At 40.0% G+C, this 16,380-nt stretch overlaps 1 protein-coding gene across 1 annotated transcript in view; it reads right to left on the minus strand.

Moving 5' to 3' along the window:
* ireb2 (iron-responsive element binding protein 2) overlaps positions 1-16,380 on the minus strand; it is a 123,682-nt gene that overhangs the window by 89,809 nt on the left and 17,493 nt on the right. Inside the window, exons 2-5 of the mRNA XM_034175966.1 lie at positions 15,400-15,486; positions 9,130-9,295; positions 4,359-4,496; positions 3,883-4,119 (exon numbers count right to left, since the gene is read on the minus strand). Of these exons, the coding sequence (XP_034031857.1) occupies positions 3,883-4,119; positions 4,359-4,496; positions 9,130-9,295; positions 15,400-15,486 (628 nt within the window). The remainder of the gene's footprint in view (positions 1-3,882; positions 4,120-4,358; positions 4,497-9,129; positions 9,296-15,399; positions 15,487-16,380) is intronic.

The raw sequence follows: 16,380 nt of genomic DNA on the forward strand, positions 1-16,380 counted from the left end.
GATGAATCTTGAATCTGCATTGGGCAAGGTGATGATGCTGGAACTTTTGTTTGGTGCCGTTCCAATGAGATTTATAAAGATGACTGCCTGAAGAGAACATGTAAATTTCCACAGTCATTGATGATATGGGGCTGCATGTCAGGTAAAGGCACTGGGGAGATGGCTGTCATTACATCATCAATAAATGTACAAGTTTACGTTGATATTTTGGACACTTTTCTTATCCCATCAATTGAAAGGATGTTTGGGGATGATGAAATCATTTTTCAAGATGATAATGCATCTTGCCATAGAGCAAAAACTGTGAAAACATTCCTTGCAAAAAGACACATAGGGTCAATGTCATGGCCTGCAAATAGTACAGATCATAATCCAATTGAAAATCTTAGGTGGAAGTTGAAGAAAATGGTCCATGACAAGGCTCCAACCTGCAAAGCTGGTCTGGCAACAGCAATCAGAGAAAGTTGGAGCCAGATTGATGAAGAGTACTGTTTGTCACTCATTAAGTCCATGCCTCAGAGACTGCAAGCTGTTATAAAAACCAGAGGTGGTGCAACAAAATACTAGTGATGTGTTGGAGCGTTCTTTTGTTTTTCATGATTCCATAATTTTTTCCTCAGAATTGAGTGATTCCAGATTTTTTTCCCTCTGCTTGATCTAAAAAAGTAACCATTACTGACTGCCACAATTCTTTTTCCTGATTTCTTATAGTGTTTCTTAAAGCCAGAATGTTGCCATTTGAAATGACTTTAGTTTTGTGTCATGTCTGTGATCTGCTTTTTTCTACAAAATTAAACAACTGAATGAACATCCTCCGAGGCCGGTGATTCCATTAATTTTTGCCAGGGGTTGTACAACAGCTGATCTAATTGATGGACAAGTGTGTGCTCAGAACAGGGAATCGAACCTCAACTCATAAATTCAGAAACTCTCTCTCTCTGTGTGTGCATGTATCTGATCAAACCTGAATAAGTGCTGTGACTTTAAAATAAAAGCGCAGTCACTGCATGTTGGTGCGCTCATCAAACGCCCTTATCGATCAGGTCTGATCAAACCTGAAAAGAGCTGTGACTCTTTAAAATAAAAGCCTCGTCGCTGCATGTCGGTGCGCTCATCAAACGCCCCAATCGATCAGGTCTGATCAAACCTGAAAAGAGCTGTGACTCTTTCAAATAAAAGCCTCGTCGCTGCATGTCAGTGCGCTCATCAGACGACTGGATGATGAGCAATGATGTGCTCTGCACAGCCGACAGGAGTGAAGTGGTTTTAAATAGCGGCTACACACAACTGTGTGCACACAGTGGAAAAAAAAAAAAAAAGCGAATACGAGTACATGCAGCTGCAAGTAAATCTACGAACACGGAAAAAGGCTGAGTATGCGCGCATTTCGGACGTACTTAAATGAAACAATGCCACAATACACAGCTCTACGAATACGCTAGTGTGAAAGGGGTTTTAGGTGCACTGACACGAGCATGCCTATGACACACAATAGCACGAACGTCGTCGTGACGATCCCACCCGCTGTGTTCGCGGCTGGATGCTGTTCTTTGTTCTACCGGCTGCCATGTGCTCTGCGCTGGATGCTGCATATATAAAATAATTATTGTGTGGCAGATTAATCATTTTTTGTGGCCTTTTTTCTTGTAGCTGTCCTTTGCTTCCCTCATGCAGTGTTTCACCTTTTGCTGTGCTACATCGCCTCCATGTCTCCGCTTCTGAAGGGGGCCTTCTTCCTGTTGAGGACAGCTTCGACTTCCTGCATTACCCTAATAACAAACCATGGGTAACATTGGACAGTCTTGGTTGGGGAGATAACGTCTACACCGAAGTTGAGATAATCAGTCAGACAGTGTGTCAACCCCTCTATGTCCTCACTGTGCGGGTTGATCAGCTCAGCCCAGACCGTAATGTTGTAGCAGTCTCTCAGGGCACTTCCCATTTCAGGGGACCACCTCCTGACACACCAAGTGGTTACCAGCTGCCTCTGGACAGGGGGGTGTACTGTGGCTGTCGTTGGACCAGGTTGTGGTCAGACTTCCCTAGAGGTGGGAGGGGTGTGACTCTGTATGCATCCCTCATATTAACATACAGTAAGTCAATTGTCCTATTGTTTCTTGTTGGGACAGTCTGCAACCTGGTAAAATGCAGCCAAGGTAGAGTCCAAAGTTGCATGGTTAAAATCCCCAGAAATGATCATCAGGGTGCTTTGTCTGCAGCCTTGCTGTGATGGAGTGAATCTTCTTACATGCAGCGAGTCCACTCTCAGGGGGATGTAAACACAGATGGTGATCACTTGACTAAAGCCTCGGTCCCACCGAGTGAAGAAGGAGTGAAGAAGGAGCCACGCACCCTGTTTTTTTGTTTCGTGAGCTATCATGGCAGTATAGTGGCTCAGAGTGGCTCTTAGAGGCATTATCTTCAGTTAACGAGGCTCCTCTCTGAGCGTGGCGCTAATTTCAAGATGTTCAAAATTTAGCAACAACAGCGTGGCGCAGTTTGTGTTTGAGTTACTGCGACGGCTTAGAGGCATTTGCGTGGTGATTACGAGTCTGCTAAAAGCCCATTATTCGTGGGCCTGGCAGTTACGCAGGACCTGAGAGGCTATTTTTGGAACGGCTCTCCTCTTGCGCACACAATTCCACCTGCTCTGTGCGCTGAGCTCTATATAAATAATGTAATCATTTTCTGCCAAACCTTGGATGCTGAAAACACCTCTAATCACTTCTGGAATCACAGAGGACTGTTTCATCTGGACGCTTTTTTTTCCCCTCTCTTTCCTGCTCCATGTGGAATATATTTTGAACAGCTTAAGGTAACTATTTTTAATGTTTTTATAGCCTGATAACATCACGCTACACAGCACTGCGTGGCTCAGGCGTGGCTTAGCATGGCTGATACGAGCCATTCGAGGCTCTAATGACCTGTCAGTCGTGGCTTCTACGTGGCACGCGTGGGGTACAGAGAGGCACCTTAGTAGTGGGTACGTGTTAGATGAAAACGTGGGTCATTCTTTGAATAATCACTCCACACCCATGCATGGCTCCTCCTTCATCCTTCATTATTCGGTGGGACCCAGGCTTAAGGTCCTACGGTAGATAGTATGGCAGCAGGCTAACAGGTAGCAGCTCAAGGTTCTGGCAACACAAGACTGTCTTTAGGGAGGTATGTCCTGGGTTACATGTGATTTCTTAGCTTTTTTATTTTTAATAAATTTGCAAAAATCTTAAAAAACTTTTTTCACATTGTCATTATGGGGCATTGTGTGAAGAATTTTGAGGGGAAAAAAACAATTTAATCAATTTTGGAATAAGGCTGTAACATCACAAAATGTGGAAAAAGTGTTGTGAATACTTTCCAGACGTACTGTAAACCCTCAGTTACATAACCTTTTTTGTCAGCAATTTCCTCAGTTTCAGAAGATGACGCGAGTACATTTTTACAGAAGCTTTTTGTGCCCGTCGACAAGTCGGCTTTCTGTTTTTATTCAAGTTGGAAATAATCCAAAGTGAGGCTGAAAACTGTGTCATGAGACTTTTGGTCCAACTGGTCTCCACCAAGCCTAAAATAGTGCTTAGATCATGCATAACCCAGTCTGAGATTTTTGATAATATTGTGGGCGACAATTTTCCCTCTCCATTCTATTTGTCACATACCCAGACTGAGCCTATTGACCTCTTTGCAAGATTTGATGTAAGTATGTTCCCTTTGCATGTCCATTCTTGCAGACTTGTTTAGAAGTACCAAACGCAATTACAGTCAGTTGATATCAAATTAAACACTACATATACTCTCTGACAACTTTTTGCTAGCAACCAAGCTACTGACATGTTTTTGCAAGAGCTCTGCCTTGTAAGAACATGACACTGCTACAAAACTTACTCAGAGACCGGCTGCAGGTGGAATGGACAGAGAAGTGGTGTATTCTCTATCTGGACTGAGGGCAGAGGTGAACTTGAAGTTGGAGCATCACTGCATGCAGCTTTGCTGCAAGAGGCCCGCTGACCTCCACAATGAGAGCCTCGCCTGGACACTGGTCTGGAGGCTGTGGAGCGAGAAGGTGCCTGGCTATTGTGTGTTGCATCTCCTCCACCTGGGTTGGGAGCATTCTGTATGGCACTAGAGAAACATTCAAATTGTAAACAAATTGATCAGGTCATCCTTAACTAAACACAGCGACAGCAGCTATCTTTTGCTCAGTCAACCTTCTATGAAATAACAGGCATAGAGCAGGACACAGTCTTGGGATTGACTCAGCATTATGGAAAAATGAAAAAATGAAATGCCCATGTGTATCTCTGGTATCACATACTTTAATTCAGCTGTAATATATTTAGAAGATATTACTCCAAAAATACCATTTGCTGAAATCAATCTGTAGCGAGTGGTCTACAATAAGGTCTGTCGGGCATTTTGGGTTGACCAGGCTGGGATCCACACCATGTTTAGCCACAGCATCCCTCATGGCTGCCAAATCCACCATGGCAGGGATACCCCTAAAACACAGAAAGGGGGGGGGAAAAAAAAAAAAAAAAAAAGACACTCATAAAACCTTTGATTTCCTGAAAACATTATCTATATATTAAAATCCAAGTGGCCTCTGTGTATGTGTATGCATGCATGTGTATGACTTCGATCACGGAGTAACTGTGGAGAGCTTACATTTTCCGTTGGGTCGTATTTTGGGTCAAGGATGAACAGCGCGAAAACGTAAAGTTGATAAGGCTAATATTTTTGGATAAATTAGGGATATTAGCTCCCAATGACTAAGTAACGGTGTATATCTCAAAATAGCTGTCAATCAAAATGGGATTCAGCCTTTCAAGTGATCCTCCAATCTTGCAGAAGCTCAGTGTCCACGTCAGCCGAGGCCCACCCACAGCTCCATTCACGCCCAGAGACGCTGAGCGTCCAGGGGAAGGACCAAATCGTGGCATTTATCCAATAACTGTAAGGTTTTAGGGGCATGGAAAAAATTTTTCCATGCAGTCCCACTGAAGTGAACGGACGCTCAGCTTCTACGGGTAAATGCACTGACCACAGACCGTATAAGAAAACAATTTCTTGAAATCTATGACAATGACGCTACAGGAATGTATGAAAAGTTAACAAAATTAAGTCAGTCCATTAGTGGTTAGCTGATTCTGAACAAACCCGTCTTTGAGATGAAAGTGTTCTAATGCATTTGTAGTCAATCTTACACAACTGTACATATTTGACCATTTAATTTTGGACATTTTAGGGGAAGCTGAGCTTCCCTTGTAGTCTTAGAGAAATCGCCTCTACTCTGAACAAAGGAAATATCTCAACCTTGCCAGTTGTAAAACTGGACATTAACTGAATGTGCCAAAAAATAAATACAATTATTCACAAAACTTCCTCATTTTAATTTGCTGCTCTTTCAGTTAAATCATTATAGAAACTTTGCATAATTTATTACTACCCTTGAAAAATGTCAGCTACCTATTTTATAAATACTACCCAATCTAGAACCCATAGATACCCACAGGCACTGCGCTAATAGTATAATAAGACTGCTAAACTTTATTTTTTTGTCAAAGCACTATGTATTGAGGGTTTCCCATGGATGCTTAGGAGAAAAAAAAAAAAACAGCAATGTGATTCACCTATAATATTCAAGACAGCAAAAGTTACCCCGAATGCTATAGGTGTTTGGAAAGCTAAGGGGGGTTCTGGGGGGGAAGTCCCCCCCAGAAAATTTTGAGAATACAAGTGCCCTGTGGTTCATTCTTTGGACTAAATTTGGACCTGAAACAGCTGTTAAATTTCTCTTGAGATCTCGTGCAATATGGCACAACATGTGGCTTTTGAATGCATGTTGTGCCATTCTGTAGGAGCATGTACAGAATATAACACAACAGTTTACAAATATAGCTAAATCTTCATGAAAACTATTTAGTTTGTTTGTGATTTGGCTCAAAGACTAGGCTATTAAAAATCATAACTCTCAACTAAAATGTTATAAATAACTTCATAACTGCTTTCAGACTAGGTAAAGAGATATCATATCATAATATCATACCATAATACTGAAGCCACTCAATTACTATTATTCATTCAATAATGCACAACAATAAAATGTTCAATTTGTTTAAATTACAACCCCTGGCAAAAATTATGGAATCACCGGCCTCGGAGGATGTTCATTCAGTTGTTTAATTTTGTAGAAAAAAAGCAGATCACAGACATGACACAAAACTAAAGTCATTTCAAGTGGCAGCTTTCTGGCTTTAAGAAACACTATAAGAAATCAGGAAAAAAAAAATTTGTGGCAGTCAGTAACGGTTACTTTTTTAGACCAAGCAGAGGGGAAAAAATATGGACTTACTCAATTCTGAGGAAAAAATTATGGAATCACCCTGTAAATTTTCATCCCCAAAACTAACACCTGCATCAAATCAGATCTGCTCGTTAGTCTGCATCTAAAAAGGAGTGATCACACCTTGGAGAGCTGTTGCACCAAGTGGACTGACATGAATCATGGCTCCAACACAAGAGATGTCAACTGAAACAAAGGAGAGGATTATCAAACTCTTAAAAGAGGGTAAATCATCACGCAATGTTGCAAAAGATGTTGGTTGTTCACAGTCAGCTGTGTCTAAACTCTGGACCAAATACAAACAACATGGGAAGGTTGTTAAAGGCAAACATACTGGTAGACCAAGGAAGACATCAAAGCATCAAGACAGAAAACTTAAAGCAATGTCTCAAAAATCGAAAATGCACAACAAAACAAATGAGGAACGAATGGGAGGAAACTGGAGTCAACGTCTGTGACCGAACTAAGAAACCGCCTAAAGGAAATGGGATTACATACAGAAAAGCTAAATGAAAGCCATCATTAACACCTAAACAGAAAAAAGGTTACAATGGGCTAAGGAAAAGCAATCGTGGACTGTGGATGACTGGATGAAAGTCATATTCAGTGATGAATCTCGAATCTGCATTGGGCAAGGTGATGATGCTGGAACTTTTGTTTGGTGCCGTTCCAATGAGATTTATAAAGATGACTGCCTGAAGAGAACTTGTAAATTTCCACAGTCATTGATGATATGGGGCTGCATGTCAGGTAAAGGCACTGGGGAGATGGCTGTCATTACATCATCAATAAATGCACAAGTTTACGTTGATATTTTGGACATTTTTCTTATCCCATCAATTGAAAGGATGTTTGGGGATGATGAAATCATTTTTCAAGATGATAATGCATCTTGCCATAGAGCAAAAACTGTGAAAACATTCCTTGCAAAAAGACACATAGGGTCAATGTCATGGCCTGCAAATAGTCCGGATCTTAATCCAAGTGAAAATCTTTGGTGGAAGTTGAAGAAAATGGTCCATGACAAGGCTCCAACCTGCAAAGCTGATCTGGCAACAGCAATCAGAGAAAGTTGGAGCCAGGATGATGAAGAGTACTGTTTGTCACTCATTAAGTCCATGCCTCAGAGACTGCAAGCTGTTATAAAAGCCAGAGGTGGTGTAACAAAATACTAGTGATGTGTTGGAGCGTTCTTTTGTTTTTCATGATTCCATAATTTTTTCCTCAGAATTGAGTGATTCCATATTTTTTTCCCTCTGCTTGGTCTAAAAAAGTAACCGTTACTGACTGCCGCAATTTTTTTTTCTTGATTTCCAATAGTGTTTCTTTCAAAATTAAACAACTGAATGAACATCCTCCGAGGCCGGTGATTCCATAATTTTTTGCCAGGGGTTGTATCCATCTCAGTCTGAGCCCAAACAACTCTAAGAATCTGAACCTGAGTTTATTTATTTTTTATTTTATACAGAAATTTATTTATTGGTTGGTTGACATACCTTAATTAACATACCTTCTTGTGTAAATTCCTGTAAATCCACTCAAAGCCACTGTGTCTTTTTCCCATGAAAAAGTCTACATTAATAAAAATTCATTTACATTCTTGCAGCCTAAATCCACTCACAGCCAGTCTTTTTTTCCCAATGAAAGAAAGTCTAGATTAATGAAAAAAGTCACATAATCTTTTCTAAAATCCTGTTTGAACAGCACAATGTTTATTTTCCACAGAGAGAAAAATTCTTACCATGTTTCCTGAGGGCACAGTTCACTTTTCCCTTTTCTTTTATCTTTCAGGTGTGTTGATGAAGCCAGCGACAATTCCAAGGATTCTTGTCCTTATCAGACTTTTTCAAACAATCTTTCTCGCCATCTTCTCTCTGTCCGACGTCGATCCGTGACAGAGACATGCTGCACAAGTCTTCTTTTAAAAACTTTAGCGCTCTAAAGGTTTGCGATGCCCACATGCTACCTCTAGCTTAAGCTTCGTGCAGGAGACACACAGCATCACCGCAGCAACCAACCAGTCTCGCTTTACAACTGTCGCAACAGCCAGGCTTTTTTTTCTCCGAGGTCTTATAAAACTTGCAAGATGTCGTTAAAAAAAGAACACTTTGCGATAGACATTTTAAAAACTCTGAGAATCAGGATTACAGAGTAAAACACTAACACCTCCCCCCCATGATGAAATCCACGGAATTTCGTGGATCCACGGATTTTTCACAGCCCTGCATTTCTTTCAGACGGCAAGAATTTACAAAAAGACAGAAAATCAATCAATCAATCAACTTTTTTCTTGTATAGCGCCAAATCACAACAAACAGTTGCGAATACGCATCCCTGGTTTCCACTAACTTCTGAAAGCCTGTTTTCCAAAATCTACTGACCAATTAAAGCAGTGTCACAACAGCAGTCGCTGCAGCGACAGTGCAAAGATTTTTCCTGTGAAAGTCCCAGCATCACTGTGGCACGAAGACATAAGCAACCTACTGTAGCTTAGGCACCTTTAGCTTTCTGAACAGCAGACTTGTAAGTTATTAAAACATGAAGAAGTCATTTAGAAATATTCCAAACCCAAAATGGATCTATGACAATGATTAACTAAACACATGTTGTTATTTAAATCCTGGAACGGACATTTGCTCAATGATCAAGAAAAATCAAACATGCAGAAATGATCACGGAGAGACAAATTTTCAGTGAGTACTCAAGGTGAGGAGAAACTGAGAAGTTTCTCCTCATAGGCTGATTGAATTATGGAGGAATGGCATCAATGTGCACTCTGTCAAACTCACGTGAAGTCTTGGAGAAGGACCCGTGCTGGAGAAAATGGCACCTCGGTTTTGTTCTGCTGCTGTTGCCAATCCAGGATGTTCTCAACATCTTCCTTTTTTGTGTAAAAACCATCACAGTTACGAATTGCCGCCTCCAATAAGACACGGATAGATAAAGGCAGTTTCTCTACATAATAAAAACAAACAAAGGTTGTCCCATTTAAAGTGCAACTAACATGATTTGTTTTTTGATGCACATTTTTTGTTAGTATGCGTTTTGTCTGTTTAACAAAAAAACAAAAAAAGCTATTGAATGACTAAGGTGTGATGTTAATACACATTATTTAGGCAAAATAAATAAATGATAATGCATGGCCTTATGAGGAACTGAAGCATGTCAATTTAAGCATGACATCAGAAAGAGTTCCAGGCCACTGAAGACATGCAAACAATATCGGCCGCCACAAATAGCTCTGATTAAAATGACTGAAATGTAATTCTGTAAGTGTCTAAAAGCTTGTATGAGACAGACACCATAGACAGACAGAGAAGACAATATTGCTATTGTTTCTGGTGATCAGCCTGACAGGTTTGAGCCAAATAAATTTATGCCTCTTTGGCTATTATTTCAATAACAAGCAAAGTACCTGGAATGTTCTTTATCAGGCAGTGTCATTTTTCTGCGTAGTTACCCTCCCTGTCCACACAATTACACCAATGCGAGGTAAGTTTTTACATCGCATCTGTAAAGAAACTGGATGTCTTCTCTGCATCAGCTAAACACGGCTGCTTTCACCTCTACAACATTAGTGTAATGGGTTTCCTTCAGGTGTTCTTTCAGCATGGGAAAGTCAGATGGCGCGAGATCCAAACTGTAACGCGCCGGTCACAACCCACCGTGTGTTTTTTTCACCGTATGTTTTCTGCGGATGCCACAACCACTACGTTTTTTTGAAAACGTACGGGGCAGTAGCAAGAGGAGGGAGGGAGTACGTTCAACGCACGTCTCTTGGAGTGTAACGATAAAGAGAGTTGACAATAAAGCAGTGTGTGTGTGTGTGTGTGTGGGGTCGGCTTTTCTTTTGATGTGCGTGTTATGAACAGGACCGGAGTGGCAGGTGTTTTTCGGCATCGAGCATGTCCAGCCTGCAGCGGTCAGTTGTACGAGTGTTTACTTGCCTCGAAAAGTTACAGCTAGTTAGACTGAAGCTGTGGAGTGTCTGTGTTGCTGAAGTTTGGAAATAAAGTCCAAGTTCAAGTGAGAAGCTGTGTTGTGCATGCAAGTCTGTGAGCCTCCCCACATCAGAGTTAGTGAAAAGTCACAAGGTGTGAAACACTGATAGAGGAATATATTCACTACAAACTTGATTACCAGCTTTTTAAATTTCAACTTAATTCTAATTTATATATGTGTATCACAATCTTCAAGATCTGATACTGACAGGGTTTTTCTCTATATTGTCAATATATGTATTATCAAATATTGTCTTCACTTTGATGTACTCTCTGTAATCATGTCTTTGATTTCTGTTCTCTATTTTTATATATACGTATATGCATGTGTGAAAATTGTACCATTATTCCTTTAAGTAATTACTTAGTGTCAAAAGCAATCATATACGCTGAATGATTCAAGTGCATTAAGAATGTCAAACAGTGAGCAGATGATCTCTGACCATTCAATGCGCAGATCGTCTATCTAGAATGTCAGACTGGTTGGCTGGGGTCATGATTAACTAATCGCAGATGTGTACTTTTGAGTAATGGTTCAGCCTTGAAGGAGAGCATTGTAACCTGACATTGTTATCGAAAGCTTAGGAGACAGGGCTCATATCAAAGTTAGACCAGACTGCGTCTTTCCATTGTTTTGTGATATCGTCATTCCTATATGCTGTATGCAACGATATTCAATAAATAGGAAAGGCAATGGACGGGACCTTTACGACGGACGACAGTTCTTTCTGAAGGAGCTTCTCGTTTGTCCTCTCCTGTACAGGATAAATAAATTTAGTCTTTCCTGGGTGATTATTTCTGTGTGTGTAAACTTTTCAGGTCTAACTCTGAAAAACTCTAACATCTTGGTCCTTCGAACCGGATGCCAACAGACCGGAAACTCGTCGGCCCATGACGGAGAACGCCCGTGGAGTCTGCGGCCGCAGCGCGGGAAATCAGTTCCTGCAGTTCCCTTTCTGGGTGGTGGGTCTCCTCTCTAATGGGTCGACGCCTACCGGGGTGAAGGCATACGGACTGCAGCAGTGACAGAGTGTGATCACTTTGAGACTGTTTTTCTTTACGTGCACGTATGCGCGGGTGGCTGAGACCATCGCGGCAGGAAAAAAACCCCCGTAATGTCTTTCTTGGTTTGTCTCTTGGCTTAAACACTATAAAGTGTGAGGCTAAGGCCTGGCTGTAAAACGTTAAATTTTACTCTCTGAGAACAGTCAGGTGGCGCAGCGGTTAAAGACCATCTGGTCCGGAGCCACGTGCAAGCGCGCTGCATCTCCCGCTGTGTCAGATGCCTGATGTGGCTGTTGGCTCCAGACTGAGCCGCAGCGGTTACAAATGGCAATTAATAAAGCAAGAGACAACGGAAGACCACTTTCGGGTCCAGTATAGCGCATAAAAAAAAAAAACTGTACAGTATCGGGTCGGTGAAACCTTCAGTGGGCGGGCCGTAAAATTCTGCTATATATTATATAAATATATTATATAAATTAAGATATAAAAACCGGTTGGAGCAGAAGTGTGATAACAGTGGAGCTAAAACGTAATAACAGCTGAAGCGCAGCGGTGTGAATGTATTTGTGTGAATGTGTGTGTTTTTATGACTGAGGACGTAAACAACTGAAGCACGGGGGCCTGTCACCAGTATTAACCCACTGGCAGAAACGAAGCCCTGTCTGTGAAGTAGGTTGTAAGTGTTCTATACGCACCACACTTGTTTGTGAAGCTATGAGTCTGGAAAGAAGCCCTAAGCAAGGTCACTCACCTCTCAAAGGTCGAAGTGGTGACACTTTTCAGACTGATCGGTCACCAAACAGTGAAAAAGGAACAACAGCCTGTTCGATTAGATCTCCCTATGAGATAACCCCACGAACAGCTAAAATGGGTAACTGCTGTTGTTCTCACAGCCAACATGACACACAGTCAAATGATGTTTGGTACATGAAGACCAAAGATCGAGCATCACCTGAATACTCAAAAAATGTGGCGAGAGACAGTTAATTTCTCGGGAAAATTACAGTTAAATTCCACAACAAAGTCATTTTCTCACTATAAAAGAGAACACCAGTGATTTTACAAAGAGGAATTTGAGACGTGGAGTGAAAAATACACCACACCATGCTTTTGTACTAAACACAGCAGTTCTTAAACCTGCTGGAGAGGAAGAAGTGTATTTTGTAGGAAAGCGCAAAGGTCAGCGCTGCAGAGCAGCCAGAGGTAAATCCCATGGCCGTGTGATAAAGAGGAATTTGACATGCTGGAAGTGTGGAAAGAAGGGACACTTTGCTCGTGAATGTACACACTCACAAAGATAAGGAGTTCTCCGTTTTCAACATGAATTTTGTTTATGTACATAAGGTTGCAGAACTTTTTTTCTAGCAGATTATAGTTGTTAGTTTTTCCTTACTTTTATTCTGCTTTCGCTATACAGACAGATTGTGTGTAATTATTGTGAATTGTTTTAAGATAAAACTGTCAAGGTCACAGTTGTTGGCGCTCCAACATTTTAAAGTGTGGAGTTAAGAAACTGAGAAATACGTAAGTGCACAATCAATTTTGTACGTATATATGAGTGTGAGTTGGTGTCCAGGGTATTTTGAGGGAGAATTCTGAAATAGATCTGTTGATGAAATAGAACTTTTCAGCTTGGTTTGATGATAACTCAAAGACAATTAATACTATCGTCTTCCTACTTTCCATATTGAATGATCATGTAACTGGGATGAAGTGGTTAAAATATGGTTGATTTTTGTACACTGGATAAGGTGTAAAAGTTGATTGGTTTCGCCTACTTAACAGATTTTAAGCAAAGCTGATCAAGATATCCCATTAATGATTGGTTTATTGTTGTGTGATATATTCTTTGTGTGTTGTTTTGAAATTTGTGTGAGGTAATTCCTTTCTGTCTGTGTTGGCACCAAAGTTACAAGTTATGCATGTTGTATATCAATGATTTATGTAAAGTCTCAGATCTGCTTAGAGAGAATTTGCAGATGATACGAACTCATTTAGTTCAGGAGATAATTTGTAACAATTATTAGATGATCTGGGATCAAAGATGATGAAGTTGAAGAGTTGGTTCAGTTCGATATGAACAAACTGTCACTAAGTTGGTCTAAAAAAACTATAATAATGTTATTGGGAAACTATAAAAAGGATGAACAAATACAGTTAAACATACAGGGAGTAAATGTAGAACCTGTCGGAGAGAACGAGTCGTTAGGGATGGTCATCAATGTCAGAATCAACTAGACAACACATATCCAACATAGTCAAGAGAAAGCACTACATACTCTGTGCTGCACACTGAGTCTTACTTGACTCATGGTGCTGAAGTATAGGGCAATAACTACAACACTGCAGCACAACCATTATTCAACCTTAGAGTGAGAGGAAAAAGAAAAAAAAAGAAAGAGGCTTAAGAATAATTCATAATGCAGGTTATCGGGATCATACCAATCCACTGTTTATTAAATCAAAGATTTTAAAACTCCATGACATGATTTAATTTAAGACTGTTCGATTGATGTATAGAGTAAAACATAAGCAAGTATCTTTCAGAATTCAAGGATATTTTATGCAAGAGAAGGAATATATAATTTAAGGGATTTGTATCATTTTAAAGCTGTGGGCGCAAGGACGACCGGGAAATGCTTCTATGTCTCTGTTTGTGGCCTAAACAATTGGAATAAGCTACCTGAGAAACTCTAATGATGTCCAAATATCAGTCAGTTTAAATATTTATACAAAGAAATGGTGTTCTACGGGTATGTATTTGATGGAAACCACTGAATTGACTTACTATGTGTTATGATTTGTTGTATGATTCCTCTTGCTTGATCAATGACTCAACGGATGGTTTCCACCACAGTTGATGGCTTATTGCTGGACCATTACTATGTTGCGTTATTGTTATTGGAGACTGAATTATGTCAACCCGTCCCGACAGGGAAAACGGGTGGTTAGGTACACTGTAAGTTTTTGATATTTCTACAATGATAATGTTAGACGTGTAGATATTAATTTGGATAAACAGGGGGGAAGAATGACAGGGTTTTTCTTTATATTGTCAATATATTTATTATCAAATATTAATGTCTTCACTTTGATGTACTCTCTGTAATCATGTCTTTGATTTCTGTTCTCTATTTTTATATATACGTACGTATATGCATGTGTGAAAGTTGTACCATTATTCCTTTAAGTAATTACTTAGTGTCAAAAGCAATCATATACGCTGAATGATTCAAGTACATTAAGACTGTCAAACAGTGAGCAGATGATCTCTGACCAATGTGCAGATCGTCTATCTAGAATGTCAGACTGGTTGGCTGGGGTCATGATTAACTAATCGCAGATGTGTACTTTTGATTAATGGTTCAGCCTTGAAGGAGAGCATTGTAACCTGACATTGTTATTGAAAGCTTAGGAGACAGGGCTCATATCAAAGTTAGACCAGACTTTGTGTCTTTCCATTGTTTTGTGATATCGTCATTCCTATATGCTGTATGCAACGATATTCAATAAATAGGAGAGGCAATGGGCGGGACCTTTAGGACGGACGACAGTTCTTTCTGAAGGAGCTTCTCGTTTGTCCTCTCCTGTACAGGATAAAGAAATTCAGTCTCTCGTGGGTGATCATTTCTGTGTGTGTGTGTAAACTTTTCAGGTCTAACTCTGAAAAACTCTAACAGATACCTACAATTTAATTCCATAGTATGTGGTGAGTAGCCTACTGCCTCCGTACGGATTTGGTTAATTCAATAGTAATTGAATGAAAATGTGCTGCTTTGAATCCATACTGAGGCAGTACTCACACCGTGAGTCATCTGTACTGCTGGTGAAGCCAAAGTGGAAGTTCTGCATGCACTAAAACCTCTACGGCAGGTCAGTTTGACCTATAATTATATTTACTGGCAAGCTTTTAATAAACATCTGGCATTCTGATACATACCGCTGAAGAAAGCACAACAGTAAAATGAGTATTGCAAAACACACTGATGACATTATCACAAAAAGTAGTGAACAGCTTTCAAAAAGTCTTTTTGACATTGCATCTTAACTCACCGTATCTTGGATCATCTAATTTCTGGAGATTGAAAAAGATGATTCCACCATCTTTCAGTGTGTCTATCAGGTGTCTGTAAGGATGCTCTGTAAATGGGAAATAAATGTGCATCAAAAATTCCATAATGTCAAACCTCTAGTTATAGTACAAAACTGAGGAAATCTCAAGCAAAGCAATGAACAAAATAATGAAGGAAATTCTCTAAAAAAGAAAAACTTCTAAATATGAATAGACAATAAAGTGTATTAAAAGCTAAACAAAAAGTAGCTCATATGACTACCATTTACGTTTAAAATTGAATTCCTTTGGATGAACGAAACAAATCATGATATAGTCATTACTCACTGATAGTCTCTAACACATCAACGTTGATCTGTGATCCACACGGACTACCTCCACGGTTCAGCACGCATGTGACCCGTGGCTTAATTGCAAACTTTACATAAATGCATGTCAGGTGACCTGTTTTTACAGTGATAACTGCATTAATTTTGTTGCAATTCCAGTGAAATCACAGTGACTTGAGGAATTGCAGCAGGTGCTCATTCAAGTGAACATTTAATTAAAAAAATGGTATTCATGTCAGGAGACGTGTCTTAACTTGATTCATGACCCACACATATGTAGAAGAAATTCCAGTATGCTACTGGAAATCTCACACATTTTATTTATTTTGTTTATAGAGGGAAGGTGTTAAATTGAACCCTGTGACACTATCAGACACACAAGAACATGTACTCTTTCACAGAGGAAAAGCTAAACAGGTGAAACGAAAATTGTACTTTTGTAAAATACTTTGTTTCCTGTGTTTACTTTTTGTAGTGCACTGATAAATTCCACTACCTGCATCAGCTGACAGGATCTGACAGAGATGTACTGCCAGTGCATATGTCAATCACATAAATGGGCAATTGTGCTTGTAATGATTTTAAAGCTGAAAAACAATTTAAAAAATGTCACTGAAAAAGAAGGGGGATTGT

Source organism: Thalassophryne amazonica, chromosome 8 (assembly GCF_902500255.1).
Source record: "Thalassophryne amazonica chromosome 8, fThaAma1.1, whole genome shotgun sequence".
NCBI classification, from domain to species: domain Eukaryota; kingdom Metazoa; phylum Chordata; class Actinopteri; order Batrachoidiformes; family Batrachoididae; genus Thalassophryne; species Thalassophryne amazonica.